This window comes from Aspergillus sclerotioniger (genome assembly GCF_003184525.1).
Source record: "Aspergillus sclerotioniger CBS 115572 chromosome Unknown BO94scaffold_11, whole genome shotgun sequence".
Classification (NCBI taxonomy): Eukaryota; Fungi; Ascomycota; class Eurotiomycetes; order Eurotiales; family Aspergillaceae; genus Aspergillus; species Aspergillus sclerotioniger.
The window spans coordinates 280,298-304,959 of NW_020291001.1; the positions used below are offsets into that span (position 1 = coordinate 280,298).

The 24,662-nt window shown below is 51.6% G+C and overlaps 9 protein-coding genes across 9 annotated transcripts; 4 read left to right on the plus strand and 5 right to left on the minus strand.

Moving 5' to 3' along the window:
• The first annotated feature begins 272 nt into the window (after positions 1 to 272).
• BO94DRAFT_35345 (uncharacterized protein) lies at positions 273 to 1,802 on the plus strand. The gene is made up of 2 exons (XM_025607119.1): positions 273 to 458; positions 524 to 1,802. Exon 2 carries the CDS (start codon positions 573 to 575, stop codon positions 1,698 to 1,700), a length of 1,128 nt encoding a protein of 375 aa, XP_025468348.1. The 5' UTR covers positions 273 to 458; positions 524 to 572; the 3' UTR covers positions 1,701 to 1,802.
• Positions 1,803 to 2,946: 1,144 nt separating this feature from the next.
• BO94DRAFT_534210 (uncharacterized protein) lies at positions 2,947 to 4,855 on the minus strand. Its single transcript, XM_025611488.1, has one exon. It carries the CDS (start codon positions 4,624 to 4,626, stop codon positions 3,088 to 3,090), a length of 1,539 nt encoding a protein of 512 aa, XP_025468349.1. The 5' UTR covers positions 4,627 to 4,855; the 3' UTR covers positions 2,947 to 3,087.
• A 132-nt stretch (positions 4,856 to 4,987) lies between these two features.
• dbp9 (ATP-dependent DNA/RNA helicase) lies at positions 4,988 to 7,257 on the plus strand. The gene is made up of 4 exons (XM_025611489.1): positions 4,988 to 5,262; positions 5,317 to 5,393; positions 5,460 to 5,938; positions 5,997 to 7,257. Exons 1-4 carry the CDS (start codon positions 5,058 to 5,060, stop codon positions 7,099 to 7,101), a joined length of 1,866 nt encoding a protein of 621 aa, XP_025468350.1. The 5' UTR covers positions 4,988 to 5,057; the 3' UTR covers positions 7,102 to 7,257.
• Positions 7,258 to 11,052, minus strand: BO94DRAFT_490374 (uncharacterized protein). Its single transcript, XM_025609118.1, has 6 exons — positions 10,701 to 11,052; positions 10,622 to 10,640; positions 10,422 to 10,532; positions 9,557 to 10,355; positions 9,477 to 9,498; positions 7,258 to 9,352 (listed from the first exon to the last, which is right to left on the minus strand). Exons 1-6 carry the CDS (start codon positions 10,909 to 10,911, stop codon positions 7,467 to 7,469), a joined length of 3,048 nt encoding a protein of 1,015 aa, XP_025468351.1. The 5' UTR covers positions 10,912 to 11,052; the 3' UTR covers positions 7,258 to 7,466.
• Positions 11,053 to 11,194: 142 nt separating this feature from the next.
• BO94DRAFT_534216 (mitochondrial 54S ribosomal protein mL60) lies at positions 11,195 to 12,201 on the plus strand. Its single transcript, XM_025611490.1, has 3 exons — positions 11,195 to 11,302; positions 11,434 to 11,663; positions 11,765 to 12,201. Exons 1-3 carry the CDS (start codon positions 11,259 to 11,261, stop codon positions 11,815 to 11,817), a joined length of 327 nt encoding a protein of 108 aa, XP_025468352.1. The 5' UTR covers positions 11,195 to 11,258; the 3' UTR covers positions 11,818 to 12,201.
• A 153-nt stretch (positions 12,202 to 12,354) lies between these two features.
• On the minus strand, positions 12,355 to 14,658 carry BO94DRAFT_565264 (uncharacterized protein; the record flags this gene model as incomplete). The annotated part of the gene is made up of 2 exons (XM_025614484.1): positions 12,355 to 14,078; positions 14,580 to 14,658. The coding sequence occupies 2 exons, from the start codon at positions 14,656 to 14,658 to the stop codon at positions 12,355 to 12,357; spliced, it is 1,803 nt and encodes a 600-aa protein (XP_025468353.1).
• Positions 14,659 to 20,044: 5,386 nt separating this feature from the next.
• Positions 20,045 to 20,616, plus strand: BO94DRAFT_555808 (uncharacterized protein; the record flags this gene model as incomplete). The annotated part of the gene is made up of 2 exons (XM_025613825.1): positions 20,045 to 20,471; positions 20,528 to 20,616. 2 exons carry the CDS (start codon positions 20,045 to 20,047, stop codon positions 20,614 to 20,616), a joined length of 516 nt encoding a protein of 171 aa, XP_025468354.1.
• A 2,273-nt stretch (positions 20,617 to 22,889) lies between these two features.
• Positions 22,890 to 23,849, minus strand: BO94DRAFT_36117 (uncharacterized protein). The gene has a single exon (XM_025607168.1). The coding sequence runs from the start codon at positions 23,532 to 23,534 to the stop codon at positions 23,007 to 23,009; it is 528 nt and encodes a 175-aa protein (XP_025468355.1). The 5' UTR covers positions 23,535 to 23,849; the 3' UTR covers positions 22,890 to 23,006.
• Positions 23,850 to 23,977: 128 nt separating this feature from the next.
• Positions 23,978 to 24,656, minus strand: BO94DRAFT_514805 (uncharacterized protein). The gene is made up of 2 exons (XM_025609900.1): positions 24,267 to 24,656; positions 23,978 to 24,067 (listed from the first exon to the last, which is right to left on the minus strand). The coding sequence occupies exon 1, from the start codon at positions 24,586 to 24,588 to the stop codon at positions 24,424 to 24,426; it is 165 nt and encodes a 54-aa protein (XP_025468356.1). The 5' UTR covers positions 24,589 to 24,656; the 3' UTR covers positions 23,978 to 24,067; positions 24,267 to 24,423.
• Between the last annotated feature and the right edge of the window lie 6 nt (positions 24,657 to 24,662).

The following is a 24,662-nucleotide window of genomic DNA, read 5'->3' on the forward strand; positions in this document are numbered from 1 at the left end:
TGCAGAGGAGATCATCGGAATGAAAGTCCGTGATCGGGGGTTATCGTAAGCATCGTAGACACTCGTATGCAGTCACCCCGGTCTAATCCGGTACTTCTACAGTTCACCGTTCACACTTCACACCAGACAGTGATCTTGATAAGATAGGGCTGCTGAGTCAGCGAGTTGCCGGGGCCACGCGGGCCCCCAAACAAACGGGCGTCATCCCCAGCCTCTCCATTTACTCCAACCACCGCATTTTCGCCTGCTGTTCGTCTATTCTGCTCGTTGAGTGTCTTTCATCCTGTTCTCCTCCGTCTACCGGAGCTGGTTACAACCTTCATTGCTTTGACTATCTAGCCTACCCAGTATTGCACCACGAGGTCCACATTCCATCCATCCCGACTATCTAGTATCATCCCAATCGATCGCAATCGAGATACGCCATCGACATCTACCTACTGACAGCTACCTTAAAGGTACACACCCACATTCCATCATCACATACCAGCCCCATCAACTAATCATACATTCCCAACCCCAGAGTCCCGTCTCGAGCTCCAAGCTCCTGACGCCTCTCTCATCCAATAATCATGCCCCCAATCCACCCCGACAACATTCCTCCCCTCCCCAACCTCCAAGCCACCACCCTCGAAAATGCCCCCCACCACCTCATCGCCCGATCCAGCCAGACCTACGCCGCAGGCTCCGGCACCGTTGCCCCCACCCACATTAACATGAAAGGTCTAATGGCCCTATTCGCCCTCATCGGCGCGGCCTTCGTCCTCGCGGCAATCTGGTTCTTCTTCTGGGCCAAAAACGGCGGTTTTATCTGGCGCAAAGGCGACTGGGAAGAATACAAATCTACCGTTCTTCGCCGCAAGGGACCCGACGGCCGTACCCTAAGTAACGCAACCAAGAGCACCAAACTCGGCGGCGGAAGCGTCTACCACAAAGGCTACACCGACGACGGCTACACCTACGCAGACACCGCCACAAACCTGACAGAGAAAACCGGCATGGCGGGCGCCACGGCCGACCCGGAACGTAAGCGGAGACGCAAGCTACGCGAGAAATTCCGCCGCAGACGCAAGAACGACGAAGTGACTGTGAACTGGGAGAACGATGTCGATGAGGACGTGGCTGCGTATCGGAAAGAGAAAGCCGCACGGGTCGGGGGAATTAACCGCGACGGAGAAGGAACTTACTACGGGAGCGATTACGATCTGTCCAACCCAGCAAGCCACTACAATCAGAGCGAAATCACGGGTAGCCAGGTACGGGATTACGCATACGACCCTGCGCCTGCGCGGGCATCTCCGTCCCGAAAACAAAGCAAGAGACGCGACTTCTCCTTCGTGCCGGGAAGCGAAGAGGTACTTAGCCAAGCACCAACCCACGACCACAGGGCTCGGGAGTCGTCAACCAGGAGACACAATCGACGTCGAGAACGGAGAAGAAACCCCCCGCCGTCGGAGTCTTCAGGGTCTAGAACGAGCAGTCCCCGGAAGCGCGAGAGACCCGCAGTGAGGGGACATTACACCGAGGCATTAGACTTCTCATCTTCGGCTCCTTCAAGATCGGAATATCAGTACTCGAACGTCGAGACGGAGGACTCGGGCACAAAGAGTTACCACCATCCGATTCCGGGATTGAGTAAGGGATACCGACGAGAGGGAGGACGAGGTCGTCGGAGGGATAGTTTGAGCGAGAGTGACTGAGCGACTGACATTGATTCAACTCTACGATACGATATGCGCCGCGACTGTAAATAATGCTTTTGCTTTTCTTTCTATGTTGAACGAGATATGAAATGCGATGATTGAGATAGGATTTGGGAATATCAAAGGTTATACTTGCATACATAAATTGAACAAGAGCGCTGGGGTCATTGCTATTTTGATTTCCGTGTGATTATATTATGTCAAATGAAATAGGATGCTGCCATAAGCAAGTTTGTTTGATACCTTTTTCTGCTGCTACTACTACTATTACTACCGCCAAACAGGACTGATCCAAGATTCAAACCAAGACAATATCATTCTCAATGCTACGTATTATCCCCCGACGCTAAATAGTATTCATTTCAATGAACCACACTCGAAAGCTGTCTAATAGCCGATAATTGAGCCATCTGGTCGGCGTCATAGCTAGCGTACAAGATATCTCGACTTTGACGAGCGTTCGTCATCAGGACATCGCTGGCTAGAAATTTCGAGGACGCAAATGCATTCTCCACAACGCTTGACGATGGGGCTGTTGCGTCTTCTGAGGAATAAGCTGCAACCATGGCATACATCCAGATGGCTTTTTGCTTCATTATCAAGGACATAAGAGTTGGACCTTGTACAGGGGTCGAACGTGGGCCGGGGGTGGGGGCTGTCCATGCTAGACCCGTGAAGGAGTGCGATGAGAGGAACTAGGTCAATAGAACCGGAAAAAGGCATACGCTTCCAAGGATCGGTGTCGCACATTTGCAAATGAGCCTTCTTCGACTAAGGCCAATGCGATTCGTAGGAGTAGACCCTTACTGCGGATTTCGGAGGCGTTATTGGTGGCGCTCAGAATATCTTATGCTGTATGGGAATCTGATTGGCGCATTTCCTGTAGATTCAGGATGCAGAGGAACCAGCAGAAAGCAAGAAGATTGTCACGACCTTCGGAGTTCCGATTCTTGCAGCACGGATACCCAAAGCGGTAGGCACCCCAAAGCACCCCCTTTGTATGGACAATTCGAGTTGGTTGTAAGGAGAGAAGTATGGGGTTACAGAAAAGTGACTGCCAGAGACTTTGCACGAGATGAAGGACTCGTAGCTAGGCATATGCATACTTGTAGATATGCTTTGGGAAGCGACGTGCAGGAGACTGTTATGGCGACAGACGAGACATGGGATGGATATAATATTGAGTGAAGTTGGGCAGATACATAGGAATACCTATGAGTAACGGCTAATGCTAGCCTTTTATTGCTACAAGATTGGTTGTCTGGCTAGTCCTTATTTAAGGATAATGCTGGTTGAGCTACCCAAATCTAGCGAAAAGCCTCCCGCTCACAACAGCAAATTTACCCAATAACAGACTTAATGAGGGTGGTGATATACCAATATCTCATTCCTCTTGGGTCGGTCTGTTGGCTTCCTGACTGCTTTGGCCCTCTGGACAAAATCCATCCCAGGCGGCGCCATGGCGCGACGTTCGGCGTAGAGGTGGCACGGGAGCAAAGGCAACAGACCTAGTTCTCTTTCGACGATATAATGGCTTACCAGTCCCGCGCCAAATAGTCGTTCCGACCCCATCGGACCTTTGGGAAGGCATGATTGTCCGCTCACCAGATGCCACCGTGCCTGTATCATCCAAATGCCAGCGGTCAAGGGCCAGTCGGCTGATATAAGTATCATCCCAACCCTGGTCACGCATTGTTTGCCATTCAGGGTGCGACCGCAAGCGCGCACTTTCCAGCGACGAGGTGCGAAGTTGATGAAGAATCCAATTGTTGATGAACCTACCCCGCTGGCGCGAGGGTGCAGACTCAACGGAATCACCTTGGTCAAACGGGGAGAACTTCTCATCGAGTGCCAGCTTAAACGGATCATTAGCAGAATCAGGTTCAACTAAACTCTGTCTGTGGGCTTCGTCACTTGGAAGGCCTAGAACATCTAGGAGTAGTTGGTCAAGGCTAGGGAGGTCACCGCATGATTTTGCCTCTGTCCCGTCCCAGGTCTGCAGGATTTCACTGGGACCTGTGGTTGTTGCCTCCTTCCTGATCTGTGGAGCGGGATCATGTTGCTCATCTGTTCCGAAAATTATAGGCTCCTGCATTTGCGACTTGGACGTTTGAGTCTGAGGCTGAGATAGAGTGCTTTTGTACGCATTTGGTGAAACCGGGTTGGGACTGGAGTTTTGGGGGTCGGCTTTGAAAACCCGGGCCTTCTCTTTAGATCCATTGCCTTCAAGGGAATCTCTAATGGCTTCCGGGTGGAAAAGGTAGGTTAGCCTAGCCGCTGAGCGAGAGAGTTCCTGTTCTTGTTCCTCCAATTCATCTTCTGCTTGGTCGTGGATGTATTCCAAGTCCAGATTAGACTGGGCGATTGATCGGAGTGCCTCGTGATCTTTTTCAATGAGACTTGCAGTACTCGTGCAAGTGCAGCAGGCGATACCACCGAGATGTCTCCTAATTGAATCCCTCAACCCCGCCTCTTCTTCTCTCTTCTCCCTCATAGACGCGCGCAACCTGCGCACGTTAAGCCTATTTATTGCCACTAGCTTCTGCTGATGATAACATTCATTCTTAGCCTTGTAGACCTTGGTAAAATGCGTATCCTCCATATGCTGTATCTGTTTCTCCCGATGATCCTTTTCGAGTCGTTGTCTCTTGTTGTGATCGGTGTCCCGCGCTGTGCTATCTCCGCTTCTGCAAAATGAGGAGCTTGAAGGGAAGATTACTCCCTGGGCGCCATTGTTGGCATTTCTTATCGGAGTCTTCCTCGACCTGTATGGCCCAGGGGCTGGGACATCCTCAGTATTCCGATCGAACGGTATCTCTGGCGCGGGGGCCCACAAACTCGGATCTGGGTGTTGTTCAGTGATGAAGTGGCTATAATGACCGCGGATAGGCATATCAGCTGTGCGAATATTTTCAAACGACATAGTAGAAACAATATAGGGATAAGACTTGGTGTGGTTAGGAGATTAGGTTCAAATCAGTTGGCAAGCTGCTCATTAGGCCAAAGCAGCAGGGATGCGATTTCCGCCGCATTGGGAAGCCCGCAAAGAAAAAGCAAGCCATGGGCAAGAGGAAAGAGCAACCAGTGGGCCTCATAGCCCTCTGACTGACACCGAGGCTATGACATGATTCTGCAGGTGCACTTGGTGTATTTGAAGTAGAAGGATAGTAGTAGATAGGCTTATCGGTGGAGCCAAGTGGAGCCGACCCAAAGCAGAGCCTCGGAAAATCTCACCGCCCGACGGATTTTCCACGCCGTTTGATGAGGAAAACTTTCCAGCCGGTCGTTCACCAGCTTCCCCAGACCCCCTACCCAAGGACTCCCTTTTCAAACTCGGGATTTCTTTTTGCCACAATGAAGCGCAAGTTGGATGCCAATGATGTGCCCTCCCCCGAGGCGGTCGAGGGCAAGGAGACCGCTGATACGAACGAGGCCGACTTCGAAAGCCTCAACCTGGACCCGCGACTGCGCCAAGCCTTGATCAAAGAGAAGTTCACCAAGCCCACGCCCGTCCAGGCCAAGGCTATTCCTCTGGCTCTGGCAGGCAAAGACATCCTGGGTAAGTGACATTGGTATTCTCTTCGAGAAGTCTGATGTATATTGACAAACTCAGCTCGTGCAAAGACCGGCTCCGGAAAGACCGCCGCATACGTCCTCCCCATCCTTCAGACCATCCTCCAAAAGAAAGCTGTTAGTATTTCCTTGGTGGAATTCGATTATCATCAGGCCGTCCAGCTGATTGAAAACTGTTTTTAGGACGACCCCTCATTGAAAGCCACCACGGGCCTCATCCTTGTACCCACTCGAGAACTTGCGGAGCAGGTCCAAAAGGTTGTCACCACATTCGCTGCCTTCTGCGGAAAGGATGTCCGCTCTGTCAATTTGACCCAGAAGGTCTCGGACGCTGTGCAGCGTACCATGCTCGCTGATTATCCCGATGTCGTCATCTCGACCCCCGCGCGTGTGATCGCCAATCTCGGTAATTCCTCTCTGTCTTTGGAGAACCTCACACACCTCGTTATCGACGAAGCGGACTTGGTCCTCTCATACGGATACGATGAAGACATCAATGCACTTTCGAAGGCGATCCCCCGTGGTGTGCAGACCTTCCTCATGAGTGCCACGCTCACCTCGGAGGTGGATACTCTAAAGGGATTGTTCTGTCGGAGCCCTGTTGTGTTGAAGTTGGAGGACAAGGAAGAGAAGGGTGCTGGTGTTAGTCAGTTTGTTGTCAGGTGAGTCAAGTCTCATGGTGAGCGAAGCAGTTGGGCCTAAGCTGACGGCTGCGCATAGATGTGCGGAGGACGAGAAATTCCTCCTGACCTACGTCATCTTCAAGCTCCAGCTCATCAAGGGCAAAGTCATCATATTCGTCGGAGACGTCGACCGTTGCTACCGTCTCAAGCTCTTCCTGGAGCAATTCGGTCTTAAGAGCTGCGTCCTCAACTCGGAATTGCCCGTGAACTCCAGAATCCACGTCGTCGAGGAGTTCAACAAGGGCGTTTATGACATCATTATCGCTGCAGACGATCAAGAAGTCCTCGGGACGAAGTCGTCGAAGAAGGCCAAGGCGGCTGAAGAGGTTGAGGATGACGCAGAGGAGGCCGCCGGCCTCATGGGTTCTAGTGAAGACGAGGAAGAGGTTGAAGAAGAGAAGAGCAAATCGAATCGTTCCGAGAAGCGCAGAAAGCTCTCTGCCAAACAAAAGGACTACGGTATCTCCCGTGGTATCGACTTCCAAAATGTCGCCTGCGTCCTGAACTTCGACCTCCCCACTAACTCCAAGTCCTACACACATCGCATCGGACGTACCGGCCGCGGAGGCAAGACCGGTATGGCGCTCTCGTTCGTCGTCCCGGCCGACCAGTATGGAAAGCACAAGCCCACCTCCTTCCCCACCGCAAAACACGACGAAGCCGTCCTCGCGAAGATCGTCAAACGGCAATCCAAGCTCGGCCATGAAGTCAAGCCGTACCATTTCGAGATGAGCCAAGTCGACGCCTTCCGCTACCGTATGACCGACGGTCTCCGCGCCATCACCCGTCTTGCAGTCCAGGAAGCCCGTGCCCGCGAGATCCGTCAGGAACTGATCAAGAGCGAGAAGCTCAAGCGCCACTTCGAGGACAACCCCGATGAGCTGCGTCAGCTCCGTCACGACGGCGAGCTGCGCTCCGCCCGTATCCAGCCCCACCTCAAACACATCCCCGAGTACCTGATGCCTTCAAAGGGTCGGAAGGGCATCTCCAGCGAGAACGTCGGCTACGTAGGGTTCCGGAAATCCAGCGACAACCGCATCCGCAAGGCAAGAGATAAGAACCGCGCCAAGGGGAAGGGCCGGAAGCCCTCGGGGGTTCGCAAGGCTGATCCATTGAAGACGTTCAACCGGGGTCGGAAATAAACTATAGCAGAATCGAGGGTTGGTGATTGATGATAAGGGCTTATGTACATATTGAATTGGTTCAAAGTTCCACAAGGGAAAAAGTTATCATATTCGGTCGGGATAATGCGTGCATATAGAACCAACGCGGATAATTGCATGTTTTATCGCATCATACATAGTCAAGTATTTCTTTCTGGAGACTGTTCATTTCTATTACCTATTCCTAAGCCCAACCTACTATCTACATTTTCTCTAGCCTCAATGCCAACACCCCATCCGAATATATTCCCCCCCCCTTAAGAGTATCAACAGCACACCATCTAGTCTATACAACCTAGATACCTACCTTCAACACACATAATGATTACACTACTACTTCAGCCCTAAGGCAAGAAGCCTAACCACTCCTTCCCAAATAACTTTTTCAACCCAACCTCATCAATCCCATCTAAACCAAAAGAAAACTGGATCCATTTTCCTTTCCCTTCTTTCCTTGTTCGAAGAACCCATTGCTGGACTTCTTTCGCGGACTGGACGGTCTCCCGGAACCGTTCAATCTCCTTGGCTCGTCGGTATTTTATGCGTTCGGTTTCGACGTCCCATGGTAGATCGGAGGGTTCTTGCTCGGATGAGCTCCCAATTCCGGGACGTAGAGTGGTAATGGCAGATAGAGATGGGTGCGGGGCATGGATGGAGAATGCTAGTGCTCGGGTGGGCGAGGATAAAGAGGATGAGGATGAGCCGCTGGGGTGCGAGTCGCTGCTGGGTCCCGGGGGTGGTATTATTTCGCTATCGTCGATGTGGGGGAGCCAGCCTGGTCCGAGACGGATCCATTCGATGTCTCGCCAGGAGCCGTTCCATTCTGGACCCGAGAGGTAGGTTTCCCCAGCGGGGCCGGTGTCTTCCCATTTGAGAGCTGGGACCCAGTCGCCGCAGCCTTCGAGGTCAAGCCATTTGAGACAGTAGGTTACGCGGGAAAGGCGTCGGAGAAGGCTGGCTGCTTCGGCCCAGTTGTTTTCGCTGGCGGTATAGGAATCTGTGCCACCGTAGGAGAAGGTTAGGGAGCGGTGGTTTGGATGGCGGATTCGCGCGTTGATTGCGTTGGGGGTGACGGTGGGGATGGGCCAGTGGGCTAGAGAGAGGTGGGTGATGGTTGAGAGGCGCGAGAGAAGATTGATGAGGGAGTTCCAGTTGACGGATCCGGGTTTGGGATGTGCGAGGGAGAGGAAGCGGAGATTTTCGAAGCGCAGGGTTTGTGAAGGTGTACTGGGGAGGGTAGACCCTCCTGCCGTGGAGTCTATCTCTTCGTCGTATGCGCCCTCCCAGGAGGATGGCACAGGCTCTTTATGCTTGCGCTGGACGGGGTTCGGCTTCTCAGTGGCCAAAAGCTCGGCGGAGAGTTGTTTTATGCTCAGCCATCGACCGATGGAGCTGCTCAGATCTAGGCGGGTGATCTCGAAGTCGCTTTCGTGCCGTATCTCATGTTCGTCTGTGGCGCCGGGTTTCTCGAAGAGAGGTCGCAAGCCCCGCATCAGCCCGCCCAATGGTCGATCCTTTGCATATAGCCCGATGTAGCTGAGGAGGCGTACTTTGACATGATTCGGAAGATCCGTCAGAAATGGTCCGTCGTACTCGAGATGCCACTCCCAGTATGTGGCCATCGATCTCAGCACAGTATCCATCAGGCTACCCCTCTGCGGAAGAGTTGTGCCTGGTAATCGCTCCAATCGGTAGATGACTCTCTCTTTATCCGCAGCAGCGAGCTCGGCATCATATTCGTCGGCACCATCGGGGTTGGTACTGCCCTGAAGCCAGCTCTCGGGCGGTGGTGGTCCTGCAGTCCGTCTCAGGCGTCGTGAGCCTACCCCGAGGCGGCGCGCGCCCGGACGGGGGCGGGGAGCCGGTGTGTCTGGCAATTCGAGGAGGTTCCGTAATGATGGGTGGACCGATCGAGGTGTGACAAATGTAAAGGGTGTCTCTGGTCCATTTTCAGAGGACTTTGAGACCTGGGTGCGCCGAAGGTGGTCGATCAGCTGGTTGACAGAGGGCTGCTCCGCGGAAGAGGATGAGGCGTGGGATGATCGAAGATGGCCATTGTGATCGTTTCGAGGGCCTGACGAAACGAGGGTATGGTGAGCAGTGCTGGCTGGCTTCGCAAAGGCGTGTTTCTTGTGCTTTTTGGGCATAGGGAAGAGGGTGAGTTGAATCAAGGAGAGGTGGTGGCAGAGGTGGGAATCGCGAGCTGAGCCGATCGGCGGAACTTCAATGTCTTATCGCTTTCCGTGTTCGATGATATGACTCACGGGATCGGATGGCTTGAGATGGATGTGCATTCGCCCCCCGTTTAGTAAAGCGCGAAGGATGTGCAGGATGGGCAGAGAGCCAATTGTCACGCTGGTTTACATTGCGCCGAGTCTATTTGCTGTTCTTTCTATTGTACACGGCTTGCGGCATGCCTTCAGATATCGCGAACCCATGATTCATCATCCATCTTGCCCTCCCGCTTGGGACCCTCCTGGATCCACGTCTCCACAAGACCTTCCTTCGGGTCTTCATCTGACAAACCTCTAGTCCTTCTTACTTCAAGGACGAGGTCTCTGACCTTCTTGGTAACCTCCTTGCGCAGCTCAACTGCTTCTGTGTTATACAAGAGCTCGTCGTTCAAGACTCCAATCGGGAGATCACGAGTGCCGGGGGATGTGCGTTCGGCTTTGGCTTTGATCTCCTGCCAACGTTTTCTGTACGCCCCGAAGACCGCCTCTCTATCCACCTTCTGCCCAAAGGTGACGCTGACGTCTTTTCCTACACGAGGGAGGAATCGCGGAAATTCGCGACTTTCGTGCATGACCTGGTCAAAACCCTCCAGCCATATGGGCACAACGTCAGGACATTCGCTAGCCTCTAAAATGAGTCGTGCAACGCCCCATTTGAAGTAGCGCATGGTCTTGTTCGGTGCCTGGTGGATCTTTCCTTCGGGGAAGATGTGGAACCAGGAATAGGAGTTGCAGGCGTAGGAGGACGGCGACAAATGAGAGTCATGGCCATCAGTCGTATAGGCTGTAGGTAGGTCGGAGAACGGATCGACGCAGACGTTTTGTAGGCTCCACGATTGACGTTCCGGGACGGCCATATGAGGGTCGGCGGGGAATGGTCCTTTCGACAGCAATCGGATTGCCTGGGTCACGACGGGTTGCGCGAGGCCACCGTGCGGCGAGTGAGCCAGTCGGTGAGTAGGGAGGACTTGGCCCATTGTGAAGAAAAGAGCCAGGGGTCTATACGCCGGTCAGGTCAGCACTGGTATAGCCCAAGCGGCCAGAATCAAAACAGGCATTTCATACCTCGTTTGATAGCAAATGTCATGACTCCCAAATCCCCATCGTTTGTTCCAAGACGCAAGCCCGAAGTTATATCGCATCGGAAGAAATCCCCACATGATCGGATCATCCATCCTGCTCAATTAAGCGACCATGGTCAGCGTTCTCTGATGTCGGAGATGATCAGGTCGCCTCAGCCTTCAAGGCGCACCGTACGCACGTACACGCTGGTATGATTGGAAACTGATGAGACGACGGAAATCAGCTTATATCCCCGCAACAATTAGACGGACAGCAACGTACCTGTCAGCAAGCCTCTCGTTCTTTGCGACGGATCGGCTCTCGAGTCAAGAAGCTCAAGGAACGAATCCAGTCCATGGACCTCCGGCCTACTGCAGACGTAAAGAAACGAACGGCATAACGCCGCTACCCCGAAAATCGTCGTAGAGGACAAGGCCCTCCAGGGCAACGAGGGAGCCTCGGCCGTTGCGCCGGAATCCGTAGCGCGCGACATTGTACCTCAGCTCACTCTAGCTAACAAAATCCATCCAAGTCAGAGCAGACCCAGGAAATTGGCCAGGAACAAAGGCAGCAATAAATAAGTAGCGCAGAGAAAGGGAGGGGGAACAACCCCGGATCGACGGCGTGAGGGCAGATGGCATCTTCATTGGCCTCGACAAAAATCGGGGGAGAAATCATGTTGGGGCCCGCGGAGGTCGCCGTGCACGGACCCCCAAACCTCCTCGACGGGATTTTCGTCCGTCTGGCCGGCTTCCGTTGGAAGAATAGTAATAGCTTCCCTTCCTCGTTCACTCATTTTCGTCGGGCCCTGTGTCATTCTTTCCGGTACCAATCGCCAAGATGATGTTCAAGCCCTCGTCGCCTCTTTTCTCCGGTCTTCTTTGGTAGGTCGCAATCCTCAAGTTGCTCGGTCGCCGCGTCGTCAACTGAACTCCCGAACATCCCGCACCTCTGTTTATCGTCACCACCCGGCATGACTGTCCTATGACGCTAATCTTGCTCGTCAATTTGATAGGAAGATCCCATGGCGTCTTTCCTCCCCTCAGAAGGCCCGCCAGAGAAAGCGCCTCCGCGGTGTTGACCGTGTCGTTGACACTGTCTCCGCAGCTCTGGAACGCAACGGATACACCACCAAGTCTGTCGAGCGCTGGTACAATGAAATGCCCCGCGAGGAGGAGATGCTTCCCAAGGACAAGTACACAATCTTCGATAAGAAGGAGAAGAAGTACCGCAAGGGCATTCACAGTACGTTTTCCGGTTCTACTACGGCATACGATCTGGCGTCCCCAATTGAGGGATGAAATTCGAGGTCTATCAGGTATAGGTGCTAATGTTATGTTTTCCAGAGCTACCGAAGTGGACCCGAGTCAGCCAGAGAGTGAACCCCGCTGGTTTTTAAGCAGCTTCTACACGCAGGGTATGTCGGGAGGGCCTTCGATATCGCCCACACAATACATCTGGCATCAGCCTGTGCAGATTTGTACCTGGATTTTTAATTGTACTATACGCTACAACCCGTGATGATCGCGATTCGCTCTTCCGTGGATCGTGAAAGGCACAGGGAGGATTACCGGAGTTTTCGGCAATTGGGGAATGACACCATGACTGCATTGTTCGCCTTGCTATTAACCATGTTTACGATTCAAGCCTAAGGCACATGATTCAACTCGATTTAAATTTGGCATGTGATGGTATCTTTCAGACTTGTAAGAAAAGGCGGTCAGTGGGACTGATGGCCACGCGAGAGAGGCAGCATAACAATAGAGATAGAGCATAGAAGAGGCTGCATCTTGTTATCTGTCCCGTATATCATTCTTCTACAGATACAAAGTCGCTTGGACCCTTCAAACTGCCTACAAAACGGTCGCACCACGTCTTCCCAAATTCGCGCTGTGACTTGATCTCCTCCGCCGCCAGTGATCCAAACAGAAACATATCAAGAATCTTTTGCCGCTACCATACGGTAATATCGACTGATGCCTAGCGCAATCTCCCTGGCTCTTGTTCTATTGGCCCTGCCTTCATGAACTGCCTTCCGAATGCGATAACCACGCCGGACCTTTTGCCAATCATCAAGCGTCTCCTGCCAGCCTGCCCCCCCTTCGTAATATACCTGTTTCTGTCGAGTTGACATACATATGCCTTGAGGTGGTTTACGGAGGATCCAGCACGACGGGTCAACCTTACCATCCGGTGGATCACCGGCAGGGTCATCGTAGAGTTTGAATACCTTGACAATATCATGTAGCCCTAACACCTGTCTATTCCGGTTGACAGCTGCTCTCCAGGAGTCGATCCTAGGGGTATAGGCCGCCTTGCGTCGCACCTTTGGGTACTTGGGTTTCGGAGTCCAGTCAGTGTTTGGGTATGGCACATTGAATCTTGGATCTCCTAACTGCCGTCTAGCGTCGATAGAGACCCGCGTAGGTGGGTCGATCACAATCCAAGTTTCTTTATTGAGCCAGTGATTTGCTAGCATGGCAAAATGATACGGTCTCCGCCCCGGGCTGAGTTGGTTGTAGAGCCATTCGAGCTTCCGGTCCAGTCCATCTATGAACTGTATCTCCCAGTTACTTAGCTCTTGGATGGAAATTTTGTCTGTGAGTGGTCTATTCAACTTTTGATTGTTATCTTTTCGAAATTCCTTATCTGAACGATGCATGCGCACTAGCTTCTTTTGTCGCGCAGAGGAGCCTCCTCCTTCACTAGAACTTAGTGCTTGGTCATATGGATTTGAAGTCATGCTATGATGTTGTAAGCGCAACTGGCCGTGCAAGTCAGCTGCAGAGCGCCGTGCCTTTGGGGTAAAATTGTGAACTCTGTTTTCTGCTGGCCTTCCTTTGTCAACATGACGACCCTTGCTGGGGTTGAGGAGGATCAATTTGGTTGAGTTTGCAGAAGAACTGCCACTAGCCCCTTTCCACGCTTGTTGTATCAACATAGATATAGGCAACTGGTCGGACGAAGTACTGGCAAGGAGCTCAGTTTGTGGAGTTCCTGGAGGCGGGCGTATGAGCTTTGTATGCTCGGGCTGTTGCAATTCCATCCAGGTGGACCAAACTTGATACTTGCGCGATATTTCGAGCTTTTGAGGTGACCTTGAGCTTATGCCTGCCGTTTTCGTGGTCTGTGATGAATCTAAGGCGATCGAGCTCCCTGGGAATCTTGTATCTTGAGAGAAAAGACAAGGAAGCGAAAGACTGTGTGCAATTATCGAACCACGATCCGCGAGATCCGAGTACGAAACATTGGCTCTGACGGAGCAATATGACTGGTATAGACCACTAGATCTGCTGTTTGGAAAGTTTAGGCGTGACCTTTCGAAGTTGCTCTTCCTTGGGAAGTCGTCCTGGTGAGACCGTATTCGGTTTCCTCGGACTGACTGTTGTCGACAATCACGCGGAAGATACAGATGGATAGATAAGCTTGTAGCAATGCTCGTCCTAGAGAAATAGACCGCTTGTCTTCTCGCGCGCTCAAGAGTGTTGCTTGCTGAGAGTGCCCCAGTCATACCTGTGAGAGAAGCAGATCCCCTGCCAAGGTTTGGCATGGCGTTGTCACTTGGGTGAAGAGGATGCCCGGGGTTCCAAATAGTGTCGGCTGCAATATAGCTATAGCTTTTGAACCAGGTTGGTCTCCAGCGCAGAGGCCTTTTCCTTTCTCGAAATCTACTCAGCTCCTTCTGTCCAGGATCCCACCAAGCCCAGCGGTAGTTGTTCGATGATCTCCAAGCCGCCCAACCACAAACTTTCTTGAAGTATTTCCGAATCACTGCCTTGTTTTGTTCGTGCCGCTTTGCTGAAACCCATCCATACCAGGTCCTTGCGTAACGCGTGGTAGTTGTGTTTCCTTTTCGGAGGACCTTATTGCGAGTGAGAAAGCGGCAGAATTTTCCAAGCTTCCAGAAGAGAACCGCAACAATGAAAATTATAACAGTTCCTGCAAAGAGCTGAAGGAAGACCTTAATACCGATGTATTTTGTGACTTTAATAGGAGCCGCACGGGTCTCCCAAGGTGAACGAGAGATTAAGTGTGAATGCGATGGGTGCATCAAGACGGGTGCCATCTGATAAAAGCTGAGAGGCACAGCAAACAAAGAGTAGTCATCCTGATAACAATATGTAGCATACGTGAGTCAAAGTATGGGTTGGGTTGGCGTACTGGGTGTTGCAGAAGTCCTCGCGGGGTGTGGGAGGAGCGGGAAGAAGGAAGGTATGGCTGGCCATGACTGACAAGGCATGCTCTTAGATGCCTGACTTAATGTGTGTTCGTTCGTCTTCAGGGCGCCCTTTTATTCTTAGTGCCCGTCATTGTTCTCAGATGCTTATAGCTTGAATGCGACAACCATGGCGTATAGATCCCCTACTCGGGTCAGTCTAATGTACGGCACCCTTCGTCCATAATATCTCTATGTACCGCACGCGGGGGACATGTATATAAGTCTCTCTCCGGCTAATAGTATAATTAGGTGTATATACTAGGTCAGAGGTGGCTGTAATAGCATCTTTGTACAATGCCAAAGGACGTCTGTGCAGCTCTAGATGGAGAACTACTATATATGTTTCAAACTATGTCCACCGCAACTGGACAGTAATATGAGTTATAAGTTGGCAGATTACTTAGTTACGGGGTAGACTCCAAAGACATCAGTAATTATTTCATTTGCTTGTTAATCATTGTCATCGTTCTGTGAGGGTTGATAACACTACTGTAGTTGTTGCAGTTTCCTTGTGTATGACAAAGATGTTGTCAGCGTAACTATCATCGATGGAAATCCACTGGGCAAGTGTAAATACTTCTTTAAACTAAGCAAATGCAATTGGAGGTGTCTTTGCTATCTTTCCCGAAGCAATAATTGCATAAGTAAACCCCAACTGTCGGACTAGTCCAAATATATGCCACACGCTTGACTCTAGAAAGCCAGGGTTCAAAAATAGCTTGTCAGGTTGGCCATCCTTGCACAGCATATGAGGATCGACACATGGTTTCTCAACCCTGGTCGGTTTGCTTTTAGAGGCATGCCCAATATCATAGAGGCCCAACAACAATCCGCACATGCTGAGGGAGCCCCTTTGTGCGCTTCCTCCTGATTATTTTTATCGAATTACTCAACAGGGCTTATCGACTCTTTCTTTTCTCTATCGTGAAGCCAGCTTACATATTGTAAAGGAGTAGTGTCCAGATCAGGTGACCGTCGTTGATGATGAGTTTCCCGCCTCACTATTCCGCCTCATTTTCCCCTTCAATCTCATCAACACCAAGCCCATAGCCTGGGCATGGGATTCAATTATTCAATCCCACGCTACAACTGCATGGGTGGCACAAGGGTTCTAGGATCTTCCTCGCAGTGCAATTCCTTTCTGTCTGGAAGTGCGCGCATTATTGCTTGGTCCATCGCGGCCTCAGATATATTGAATAGTAGCCATGGCAAATAAAGCTGCAATTTTCGGATTCCCGGAGCACCTCACACCACCGCAACTCAGTGCTTTGGCTCATGGTCGGATTGCAATTAGGACGGCTGCTTGCAAGCTACTTCAATAATTGGATGAGGAAAGTAAGATGCTCTCCCCCTTTTTGTGCCTTCCCGGGCGTTCTCGTATTCACGATCCCGCTATCACGCTCAGCGAAACAGGGAATGTCCACAGGTCTTTCTTTCTTTTTTCCCACGTTACACGACCCATAGTCTATACTTAAACCCCGATCCTGGGTTACAGGGTGGTTCCTAAGCACCGGGACAGCTCATACACTTCCGCGACGCTCCGGGCGAAAATACCTCCGGCTGCTTGTGGGGTTAGTTCGTTCCAGCATTCCCAGGGCTGCAGGCGCCACCTCCCTTAGTCCAAGGCTTTCGATGGCGAATGGCCGACATTATTGAGTTGACGGTCTGGGATTCTAAGAGATTCTCCAATTAGAATTGGCCAGTCGCCCCCGTACTTTAGCTACCCTAGATCGTCTAATCCTTCTCCGGTCTAGATTACCACTACACGACCACGCCCCCAACGATGGAACACACCTGTTGCCCAGACTCCAGACACCAGACAGGGAAAGGTGAAATAAAGACAACACTAACATCCATATGGCGGTGGCAACGGAGAACATCCCCAACCCAATGATACATACTTGGCTCAACATATCACCATTGCATCCGTCGTACTACCGTCAGACAAATTCGCAAAAGCAACGCCTGAGGCGCTTGGTAGAGAGCGAACGTCAGTGAGGAGAGTGGCCGCTGATAGCTCACCGTCCCACCAAGATATGAAGCTTTCAACCTACTGGCTTCATTGTAATCCGAATCAGGCTCTGATTGGAGGCCGATGGATCTTACCAAGGGAATCGCCACCTTAATGGCTGCCCATAGCTCGTACATGATAACAATGAATCACCCTATCCCGGTATCTATTGCCCCAGTCGTTGCGCGGTTGGTCGCGGAGTACGGGTCTCGTATGGAGAGGATCCACCGAAGGGTGATAAACTCAGTACCACGTTTATGAGGGATTGCTTATGCTGTGTCTGCCCCGAGACCCGGCCGAGACTGTCTCTGGAGCACGGATCTCGGACGCAGCAGAGAAGCAGAAGAACAGCAAGCATGGCTCACTGGGCCACACATATCATTAATAGTATATCATCTCAGGTTCTATTATTGGGGCATGGTTATCGGGAAAAGATTTGATCATGTTGGTCTGGCCTCGACAGACGGACAGCGCGTTTCTCTGGTGAACAGTTGAGTTCCAGCATTGGGTGCTTACTCGTTCCGGGTCCAGTCATCACAAAGGTCACACGGTGGGCAAAAGCATAAATCTGAGTCAGTTCAGTAAGCACAGTACCACGGCACAAGACGCAGAAGAATGGAAAATGGGCGCTAAGGGAGAAGACGGAGAAAGGGTGTAGGGAATTCCACTGTGGCTTTGATGCTAGAGGATGGACGGCCCCGGGTCGCCTTGCAACTGCCATCCGTGACGCCGAAGTAGTCCGAAACAGACGCATCATCTGCAACAGTGCGGTGAAAGCTCTCCCTTTGAAGGGTGTTGCAGGCTGGGTCCGGATGCGCCACGGCACGGGACTACTTGGTGGACTATGACAGTTCTGTGTGCCACAACTGTTGTAACGTAAGGAAGGCGGCGGTTCAAGTTCACCGCCACACCTTGGCCGTTGATCATCATTTCAGCCACAGGTGGCTAATGGACCAAGATCATCAGCCCAATCAGAATCAAGCATGTTTTATCCCACGCATCCCGAGGTATGGAGCCTACAGCAGCGCCGATCAATCTTGCATTGCATTGCAGCTCAAAACATCCCAACGATTGGTGTCGGTGAAAAAGCAATAACCTGACCAGCGGCCGGGGGCCATGTTCCTCGTGCGATTCGATGGTCCCGAGTTGAGTGTAAGACGCGGCCTCTCGTGTGACCGCAGTTCTCGGACTCATAGGAGCGGCCTGATCGCGACCACCTGTTGTCCAGGACTCTTTGTTTCCTGGTTCAATGAATAACCGAACTCCACACCAGTGCTGCAGCTGCATGACACCATCACTTTATCCGTAAAGCGGGATTGGCTGCATACTCGAGGTCAGAATGGCGACGGCACCGCAGGAACTATTGAGGCCCCGTCACGTCAGACAAGGAATTCCGATCGTGAAGACACTAGGATCTAGATCTTACGTCCCGTTGCACTGGATACCATACAGTAGACCCACCGTTCGTCCAGGATAGCATCGGACCAGGAAGGGGCAATCTGCGTCTCCCGTCTTGAAGTTATTGGGTCCGGGAGGTTCCTACAGGATACATTCTATTCGGCCTGTCTCCTAGAAGCCCGAAGGAGTACGTCCGCCACCTAGTTTGCAGAACGGGAAGGACGGTGGCAGGAGTATCGACAAGAGGCTACTCAAGGCAGCAAGATTCAAAGTAAGTTTGAACCTAAGACTACTAGTCCTTCTTAACCGAACCACCTAACATACTTACATCCTTCTATCGATTCCATTTGGAGCATCACCAGCCATACTGAGGCTGGAGAGGGGTATGTGGCTGGTGGATCGTCCTAGACCCAAAAAGGCATGTTGTGTGGCGATGCAACCCCTGGGGCTTGCGGCCTTCCCCACCGTTTGGTCTCCTTTCCTGCACCCTCTGGAGTGTCCATCTGTGACAGGGCCTCGCCCGTCCCATCCTTGTCGGATCGTCCCTCACCATGTTTGGACTCTGGAATGTTTCATTAGTGGATACCTTGTTCATGATCCGTCCAGGCCCTAGTCCGACGGATCCGCTCTACTGGGTCTGATCCTAGGTCTGATCCTAGGTCTGATCCTGGTTCTGACCGCTGGACCGAGTAGACGAAGGACAAAAGGAGGCCACCATGGAGGAGGATTCTCAGTGTGTCGCGAATATCAGCCGCGCAGCCTGCCAAAAGTACAGGCGGCAGCGCGGTGTGGAATTGGGTTTGCACGAGAAAGTCCCCCTCGGGAGCTGTCGAAAACGTGGTTCCGGCACGGTCCAGGTCCAGGTACTCTGTAGTCAGCGGATTCGCCAATTCTCGGGAATTGAACAGCCGATTTGAGTTTCCGGGTTGGGGATCCGCCGCTTGGGTAACTGGGAAGGGATCCCAGCACCCCCGTCTCACTATCTCTAGATCCCCTAGCTCGATCTTGCAATTTTCCCGGGAGGCCCATGCAAGGAGACGAATGAGGAATGATCCCTCCTCATCCAGGCTCTAGCTCTCACTTCATGGGGGCCACTTCCCGCCTCCCAAACTATATGCAGTCTCCCTATAGAGTATGGAGGGTAAATGGTTCACGGGAGCGGCAAGCCATGAAGGCACAATGCAAGCCGAAAAAGAAAAGCTCCACGAAAAAAAAAAAGAAACCTGCCACGAACCATAGTTCTTGATCGTCATACGTCCGATAATCATTAGTTGATCCTACCGGGATTAGTGAGGTTAAGCTTCACATCTGGTCCCCTGGCATGTATTCGCAGTCTGACATCTCAAGCCACAGTCCCTCTTCGGTCTCTGTTTCTGGCTCGGACAGTCTAGGGCGTCGCCATTCTGCTTGCGCTAATGGGCCTAGGTTTACGCGTACCAAAGGGGACCAGTGGACCAGTGGACCACTCAAATAGCTAATCTGGGGGAAGAAGAAAAAATCATGTCCCAGGCAATTAAATGATTCAAGCGGGTACCGTCCATGCAGGCGCCCTGTTGCAGGATCGTGCAGGGTTATCAGTAGCCAACGTCTGGTAACCTTCAATATCCCGCAGCCTAGGGGCATATGGGACCTTTGGCGCAGATCCCGGATACTGGAACCTCAAGTATCTATTGATCTTAGTTCCTTCGGGGTGGCAAAAGACCATCTTTCCTGGTTCAGTTCGAGACCTACGGCAATCGCTCCCTAGTGATTTCGTTTGTATATCCAAGAGAACGCATATATGAAGGCCCAGGAAGAAGCCTTTCTTCGATGTTTTCAATCACTCAAGCCTCATCAACTCATCCACTTCACCCAATTCCTCTTTCCGATTAAATAATCTGCTCGTGGCATTCTTCTTGCTATTCTCCTCAAAGCCAGCTCTACATAAGTTCTTGGAAGCAATTTCCGTGCCCTATTCCAATTCTTGACCTTATATTCAATCAGTACACCGAAATTAACATGGTTCAAGGAAGCACAAGAGCCGATGGTGGAAGCTCTAGCCGTGAATTCGGCATGAACTTTGAGGTTGCGCCTCCTACTGCTGTGCCGCTTGGAGTCCCAGTGACTCTACCGGTGGTTGTGGGAGTTCGACCCGTGGGTACCCCACGAGGGGTGCAACAGCTAGTTGCACATGCATCTCTCAGGAATGAAGCAGGCACTGCACCTGCTTCCGGGCTCACGGGAGTGCTCACCTCCAGTGTGCGTAGCCGCAATGGCAACACGACCAGCGGGTATGCTCGATTCGGGCCTCTCAAGTTCACGCAGCCCGGACTATACCGCCTGCGAATCATGCTGGGAGCAGCCTCATTCAATGGAGTGACCACGAAGGAGTATGTTGATTCGGGGATCATCCAAGTTCAGGCCGGCGCTGGAGCTGCACGTCCAAGTAAGTGACATTGTATTCCACAACACCATGCAGAGTCTTGTGACTGACCGGCTTAGCACCTTCGCAAATTGCGAAACTCCAGAGCCTGATTCCAGAGAACATCGACATTACCGCAGCCGATATTGCGGCCTGGCAATCTGCCTAGAAACTGCATTCAGCCGTTCAGCCTTGATTCATGCGCTCCTTTCCGGTTTTTCTTGTCTTTTGTTTTTTTCGGGATGTTCTAGATTGCGTCCAGGTCAGCTAGGAGTTCGGACTGTATTTTCCATTTCGTCTCTCCTTATTGAAGGATTTCCTTTGTTGACGTCAGGCGGGGTCAAGAGTAAGAGATGTCGGGTACACGAAATAACGACCACCTTTAGTACTTATATGATACACAATCCAGCTTGGGAATACTTTTTTCAACCATGAACTGATAAATCGGCACATTTCCACGTAATATAGATAATACAAAACCCACCCAATGAAAAGCGAAAACAACGACCCGACCCGAAATTAAATTAAATTACCTTGACCAACTAGATACCTACCAGTCTACCTTCTCCGTATGTAGCCCGGTACTCCGTAGCACCTAAAAACTAACACAAACCCAGTACCACTCCCCATCCTATCAAATCCCAGTACCTAGAGGTCCAAGCCCCTACCAGATCCAACCTAACGGAGTTCATACATACGATCTTAGTTCCAGTTGCTATATCCCGCCCGCCCGGACCGCCCCACATCTAATTCCCTGAAACAAGAAACCGATCAATCATCGTCCTCCCCTTCTGCCCCCCCCCCGATCGGGATTTATTCTTCTCTTCGGTGTTTGCTGTGGAGATGGGACGATCGATCGGCGATGGAGACTGTTTCCTTTCCCACCTACGTAGGCAATCGAGCAAGTACCTATCTAGTTAGCGTTGGGTTCGTACAGGTACCTGGATTGGTTGGTTGAAGGTGTGCGGTTTGGGCCATGTGGCGACCTACTACCTAGGTAGTTCTTCGGTCCGATTGGTTGGGGGTGGGATATGATATGTCGTATTCACGTTATCCTAGATAGGTATGATTAATTACTCCGTGTGGGATTGGAGGTGTGGTGGCGGGCTGGGTATCGTTTATGAGAAGCGTGGATGGATGATTGGGATGGTAATGGTATTTAGGGGGGTGGCGGTGGCATACTAGTACTATGCAGTGATTCTGGATTTCTGGGATGTATATTTATTGGCTATATGAGGGATGATAAGGTATTGTGGTTGAGTTGTTGGTAGTATGTATCTTACTAGGTCTTGGGGGAGATGATTATCTAGGTTAGGGATAGATGTTGTGCTGATTGGGTAGATACCTAAGTATAGCCTAGTAGTAGTAGTAGTACTGCTTAATTGGGTAGTAGTATATTGCTCAGCCTAGTGCTGTGACTGTAGGTAGATAGGTACCCACTAGGTAGTTGGGACTGATGAGGGTGATAAGTGTCAGATAACTTATAAGACATGTCATTTCTCTAGTAGGTAGAAGTTAGGTGCCCGCCTATCCGTGGTGGTTTCCACATCAAGGAATCGTATAGATAGTACCTAGTGTGGTAGATAGTGGGTAGTGAGTGGGTTCAGTATGGAGTCTATTCCCAATGGAGATAATTTGTGCGAATGCTCAGGTGCGGATAGTATTATTATTGGTATGGTGGTAGTAGGTAGGTGGTATCAGGATATATATACGTCTGATATACATAGTAGTGCATCTATCAAAGGCTAAGCTTGACAAGTGGATTACCTAGCATGGCACTTTGAATACCCCTGGCTAATGGCTAGGTAGGTGCCTAAGGGGGAAGAAATTGGATTGGGCAGGACACGTGCTTGGTTGCTGGATTGGGTATGGAGGGGTCCGATGGAGTCTAGACTTTAATGGGATGTGGGGTTTGTTCGGGAGTTGGACGGATGGGTGGAATGCAGATAGGTGGATGGATGGGAGACAAGGGAGGAAAGGGGTTAGAGATGTCGTTGCTGCCTAAGGGGCTACTTGGTTCCTGTTGTCATGGTATGGTGGAGTTCTTAGTATGTCTGCTAAGTTACTAGGTTACTTACAGAAGATTGTTAACAAGTACGGAGCATAGAGGATCAGTGTAAAATTTGAACGAAATTAAATGAATATAGGTAGTATAAACTAAGTACAAACCAAAGGCATAACAGCAGGGTATAATCGTGAGTCATAAGGCATGGATCCGTTGGATCAAAAGACACTAGATGCATTGGTAGCGTTCTCGCTTGATGCATTAGGGGTGAGGTGGGCATGGTTGATGAACTTGAACCATCCTCCCATCGTCCGGTCATGATGCATGACCTCGCTCATGGACTCCTGTGTGAGTCCTCCCCTTGATGAGTGATGAGGGTCTGTGGTTGACTGGCAATGCCATACCAGTCCGTATTCCGTCCTCAGAGTCAACGGTGGAAACTCCAAGTTACCGAACCCACGCGGTAAACGGCCAGGTTCATGACAGACATTGTCTATGAGAACCACCCAAAGTATAATCCAGTCAATAATGTATTGACAGTGTAGTATCCGAACTCAGCCCTTGGAGTGATGTCTCAATCGATCAACTCCACCTCGGACTGTATCCCGCAGACTAAAGCCACCGAACAACCAGTCGTTCGAGTGACGACCGTAATGGTTGACAGTCCCGCTGTAGCGGCGGTAGTCATCGCCGCTTCTGCGGGCATATGCGGAGGAGGTTGAGCGCTTGTGGCTTGCGCTGTGGCTGTCGCCATCAGAGGAGACTCTGTGAGACATGGCGGTAGGGCTTGTTGAGCGATGATCAGAGTTGGAAGGAATGCTTCGAGGGATGTCGAAGGTGGGGACTGGAGAGGAGCAGTCTGAAGGAGTTGGAGAGTTGGAACGCGAGTGAAGAAAGTCTTTCACGCTGGAGAGACGGCTTGCTTTGCGGGGTTTTGTCTTTGAACCGTGGGTATTGGGAGAAGATGGAGTTGTGGTCGTGGATGAGGTGGAGGATGTGGTGGATTGAGAAAGGGCCCGTTTGAGGGTGTGTGGGTGGTAGTGGAAGGTTGGTTGGGTGGAAGTCTGGTTGTAGTTGTCCATGTCTGGTGAAGTGGTATACTGTGTAGAGAAGAGGAGTGGAATAAGACGAAATCACGAGGAGGAACCCAAGATCGACGGAGGAAACGAGGATATTTATGTACCACTTCCCCCCAGCTCAGCTCGTTCCGAGCACGTCTGGAAGCCGGCCCATGAGCCTATCAAAACTGCACTGGCCCTACCCGGGGCATGGGATCCCTGCCGGCCATGACCGAGTGGACGAATGAGAGGGTGCCAGCGTGAAGGGACTCCATCGATAGGGCTCTAGCGGCCCCTTCTTGAGTCACGGACCGGAGCTGAGTCGGTCAGGATCTTCGCCCGTCTCCACGCCTCTGCCCTATGGCTTCACGAGCCCACCAATCAGCCTGCCTGTCACCCGGGCTTGACCCATCAGGAGGCTCCATTTCACCGCTCCCGCCGGCTTCAACCACGGCTGCCTTGTCTGTCTTCGTTCGGGCGCGCGCATCCACGGCACAGCGAGGCACAGCCATGGTGTGTTGCTTGGTGATAGGTATGTGGAGGGAATGTCCTTATCACTACAGGTAACCAGTTAATCAGTGAGAGATCACATTCCAAGCATCTTCCAGAATTCTTCACCCAGGACGAGAACTGAGTGAGCATTCCGCCCCCACCTTGCAGATTGCCAAGTGCCAAACAGACTTAAACACAGAGAGATTACTGGCAGGATAGGAAATGATGCTCGAATCCGGTTTAGGGACGGGACATAGGGCTTACTGCTTAGTATTTGCTAGTGCTGAATCCACCCCGGTCGCTGGTTCAGGCGACAGTCAATTCTGGAGAGAACCGAACTCACAGACTGCTTTATTTAGAACGACAGGGAAGGTTTGCTATCTGAAACACGGCCCCGGTCGAGATTGTCAAAATGCCGCTCTCAACTGCGGGATTTATTAGATGCCTCGAAAAGTGTCCTGAGGGAATTAAGATGGGCGCTGCCTTGTCGAGATGAACCGCGAGGCCAGCGCGTCGACGGGAAACGTCTCAGGCGGACTTGCCCGTTGGGGGACTCGTGCCAGCGGCCCACTTGAGGCTCTTGCATCCACCCAATGACATCATGTCCTCGTTGCCAAGCGGTGGTCGGCACGCTGTTCCGACCGGGGGAGTGAGTATAGG

Excerpts from the sequence above, each read along its gene's own strand:
- BO94DRAFT_514805 (XM_025609900.1), bottom strand. The coding sequence starts at position 24,588 with ATGCAAGAGCCTCAAGTGGGCCGCTGGCACGAGTCCCCCAACGGGCAA.
- BO94DRAFT_35345 (XM_025607119.1), top strand. The coding sequence starts at position 573 with ATGCCCCCAATCCACCCCGACAACATTCCTCCCCTCCCCAACCTCCAA.
- BO94DRAFT_490374 (XM_025609118.1), bottom strand. The coding sequence starts at position 10,911 with ATGTCGCGCGCTACGGATTCCGGCGCAACGGCCGAGGCTCCCTCGTTG. Across the intron at positions 10,356-10,421 it reads GACATTTGCTATCAAACGAG|ACCCCTGGCTCTTTTCTTCA; the intron begins GTATGAAATGCC and ends ACCGGCGTATAG. Across the intron at positions 9,499-9,556 it reads AGATGGATGATGAATCATGG|ACTCGGCGCAATGTAAACCA; the intron begins GTTCGCGATATC and ends AACAGCAAATAG.
- BO94DRAFT_534216 (XM_025611490.1), top strand. The coding sequence starts at position 11,259 with ATGATGTTCAAGCCCTCGTCGCCTCTTTTCTCCGGTCTTCTTTG. Across the intron at positions 11,303-11,433 it reads CTTTTCTCCGGTCTTCTTTG|GAAGATCCCATGGCGTCTTT; the intron begins GTAGGTCGCAAT and ends TCAATTTGATAG. Across the intron at positions 11,664-11,764 it reads GTACCGCAAGGGCATTCACA|AGCTACCGAAGTGGACCCGA; the intron begins GTACGTTTTCCG and ends TATGTTTTCCAG.
- BO94DRAFT_36117 (XM_025607168.1), bottom strand. The coding sequence starts at position 23,534 with ATGGACAACTACAACCAGACTTCCACCCAACCAACCTTCCACTACCAC.
- BO94DRAFT_534210 (XM_025611488.1), bottom strand. The coding sequence starts at position 4,626 with ATGTCGTTTGAAAATATTCGCACAGCTGATATGCCTATCCGCGGTCAT.
- dbp9 (XM_025611489.1), top strand. The coding sequence starts at position 5,058 with ATGAAGCGCAAGTTGGATGCCAATGATGTGCCCTCCCCCGAGGCGGTC. Across the intron at positions 5,394-5,459 it reads CCATCCTCCAAAAGAAAGCT|GACGACCCCTCATTGAAAGC; the intron begins GTTAGTATTTCC and ends AACTGTTTTTAG. Across the intron at positions 5,939-5,996 it reads GTTAGTCAGTTTGTTGTCAG|ATGTGCGGAGGACGAGAAAT; the intron begins GTGAGTCAAGTC and ends GGCTGCGCATAG.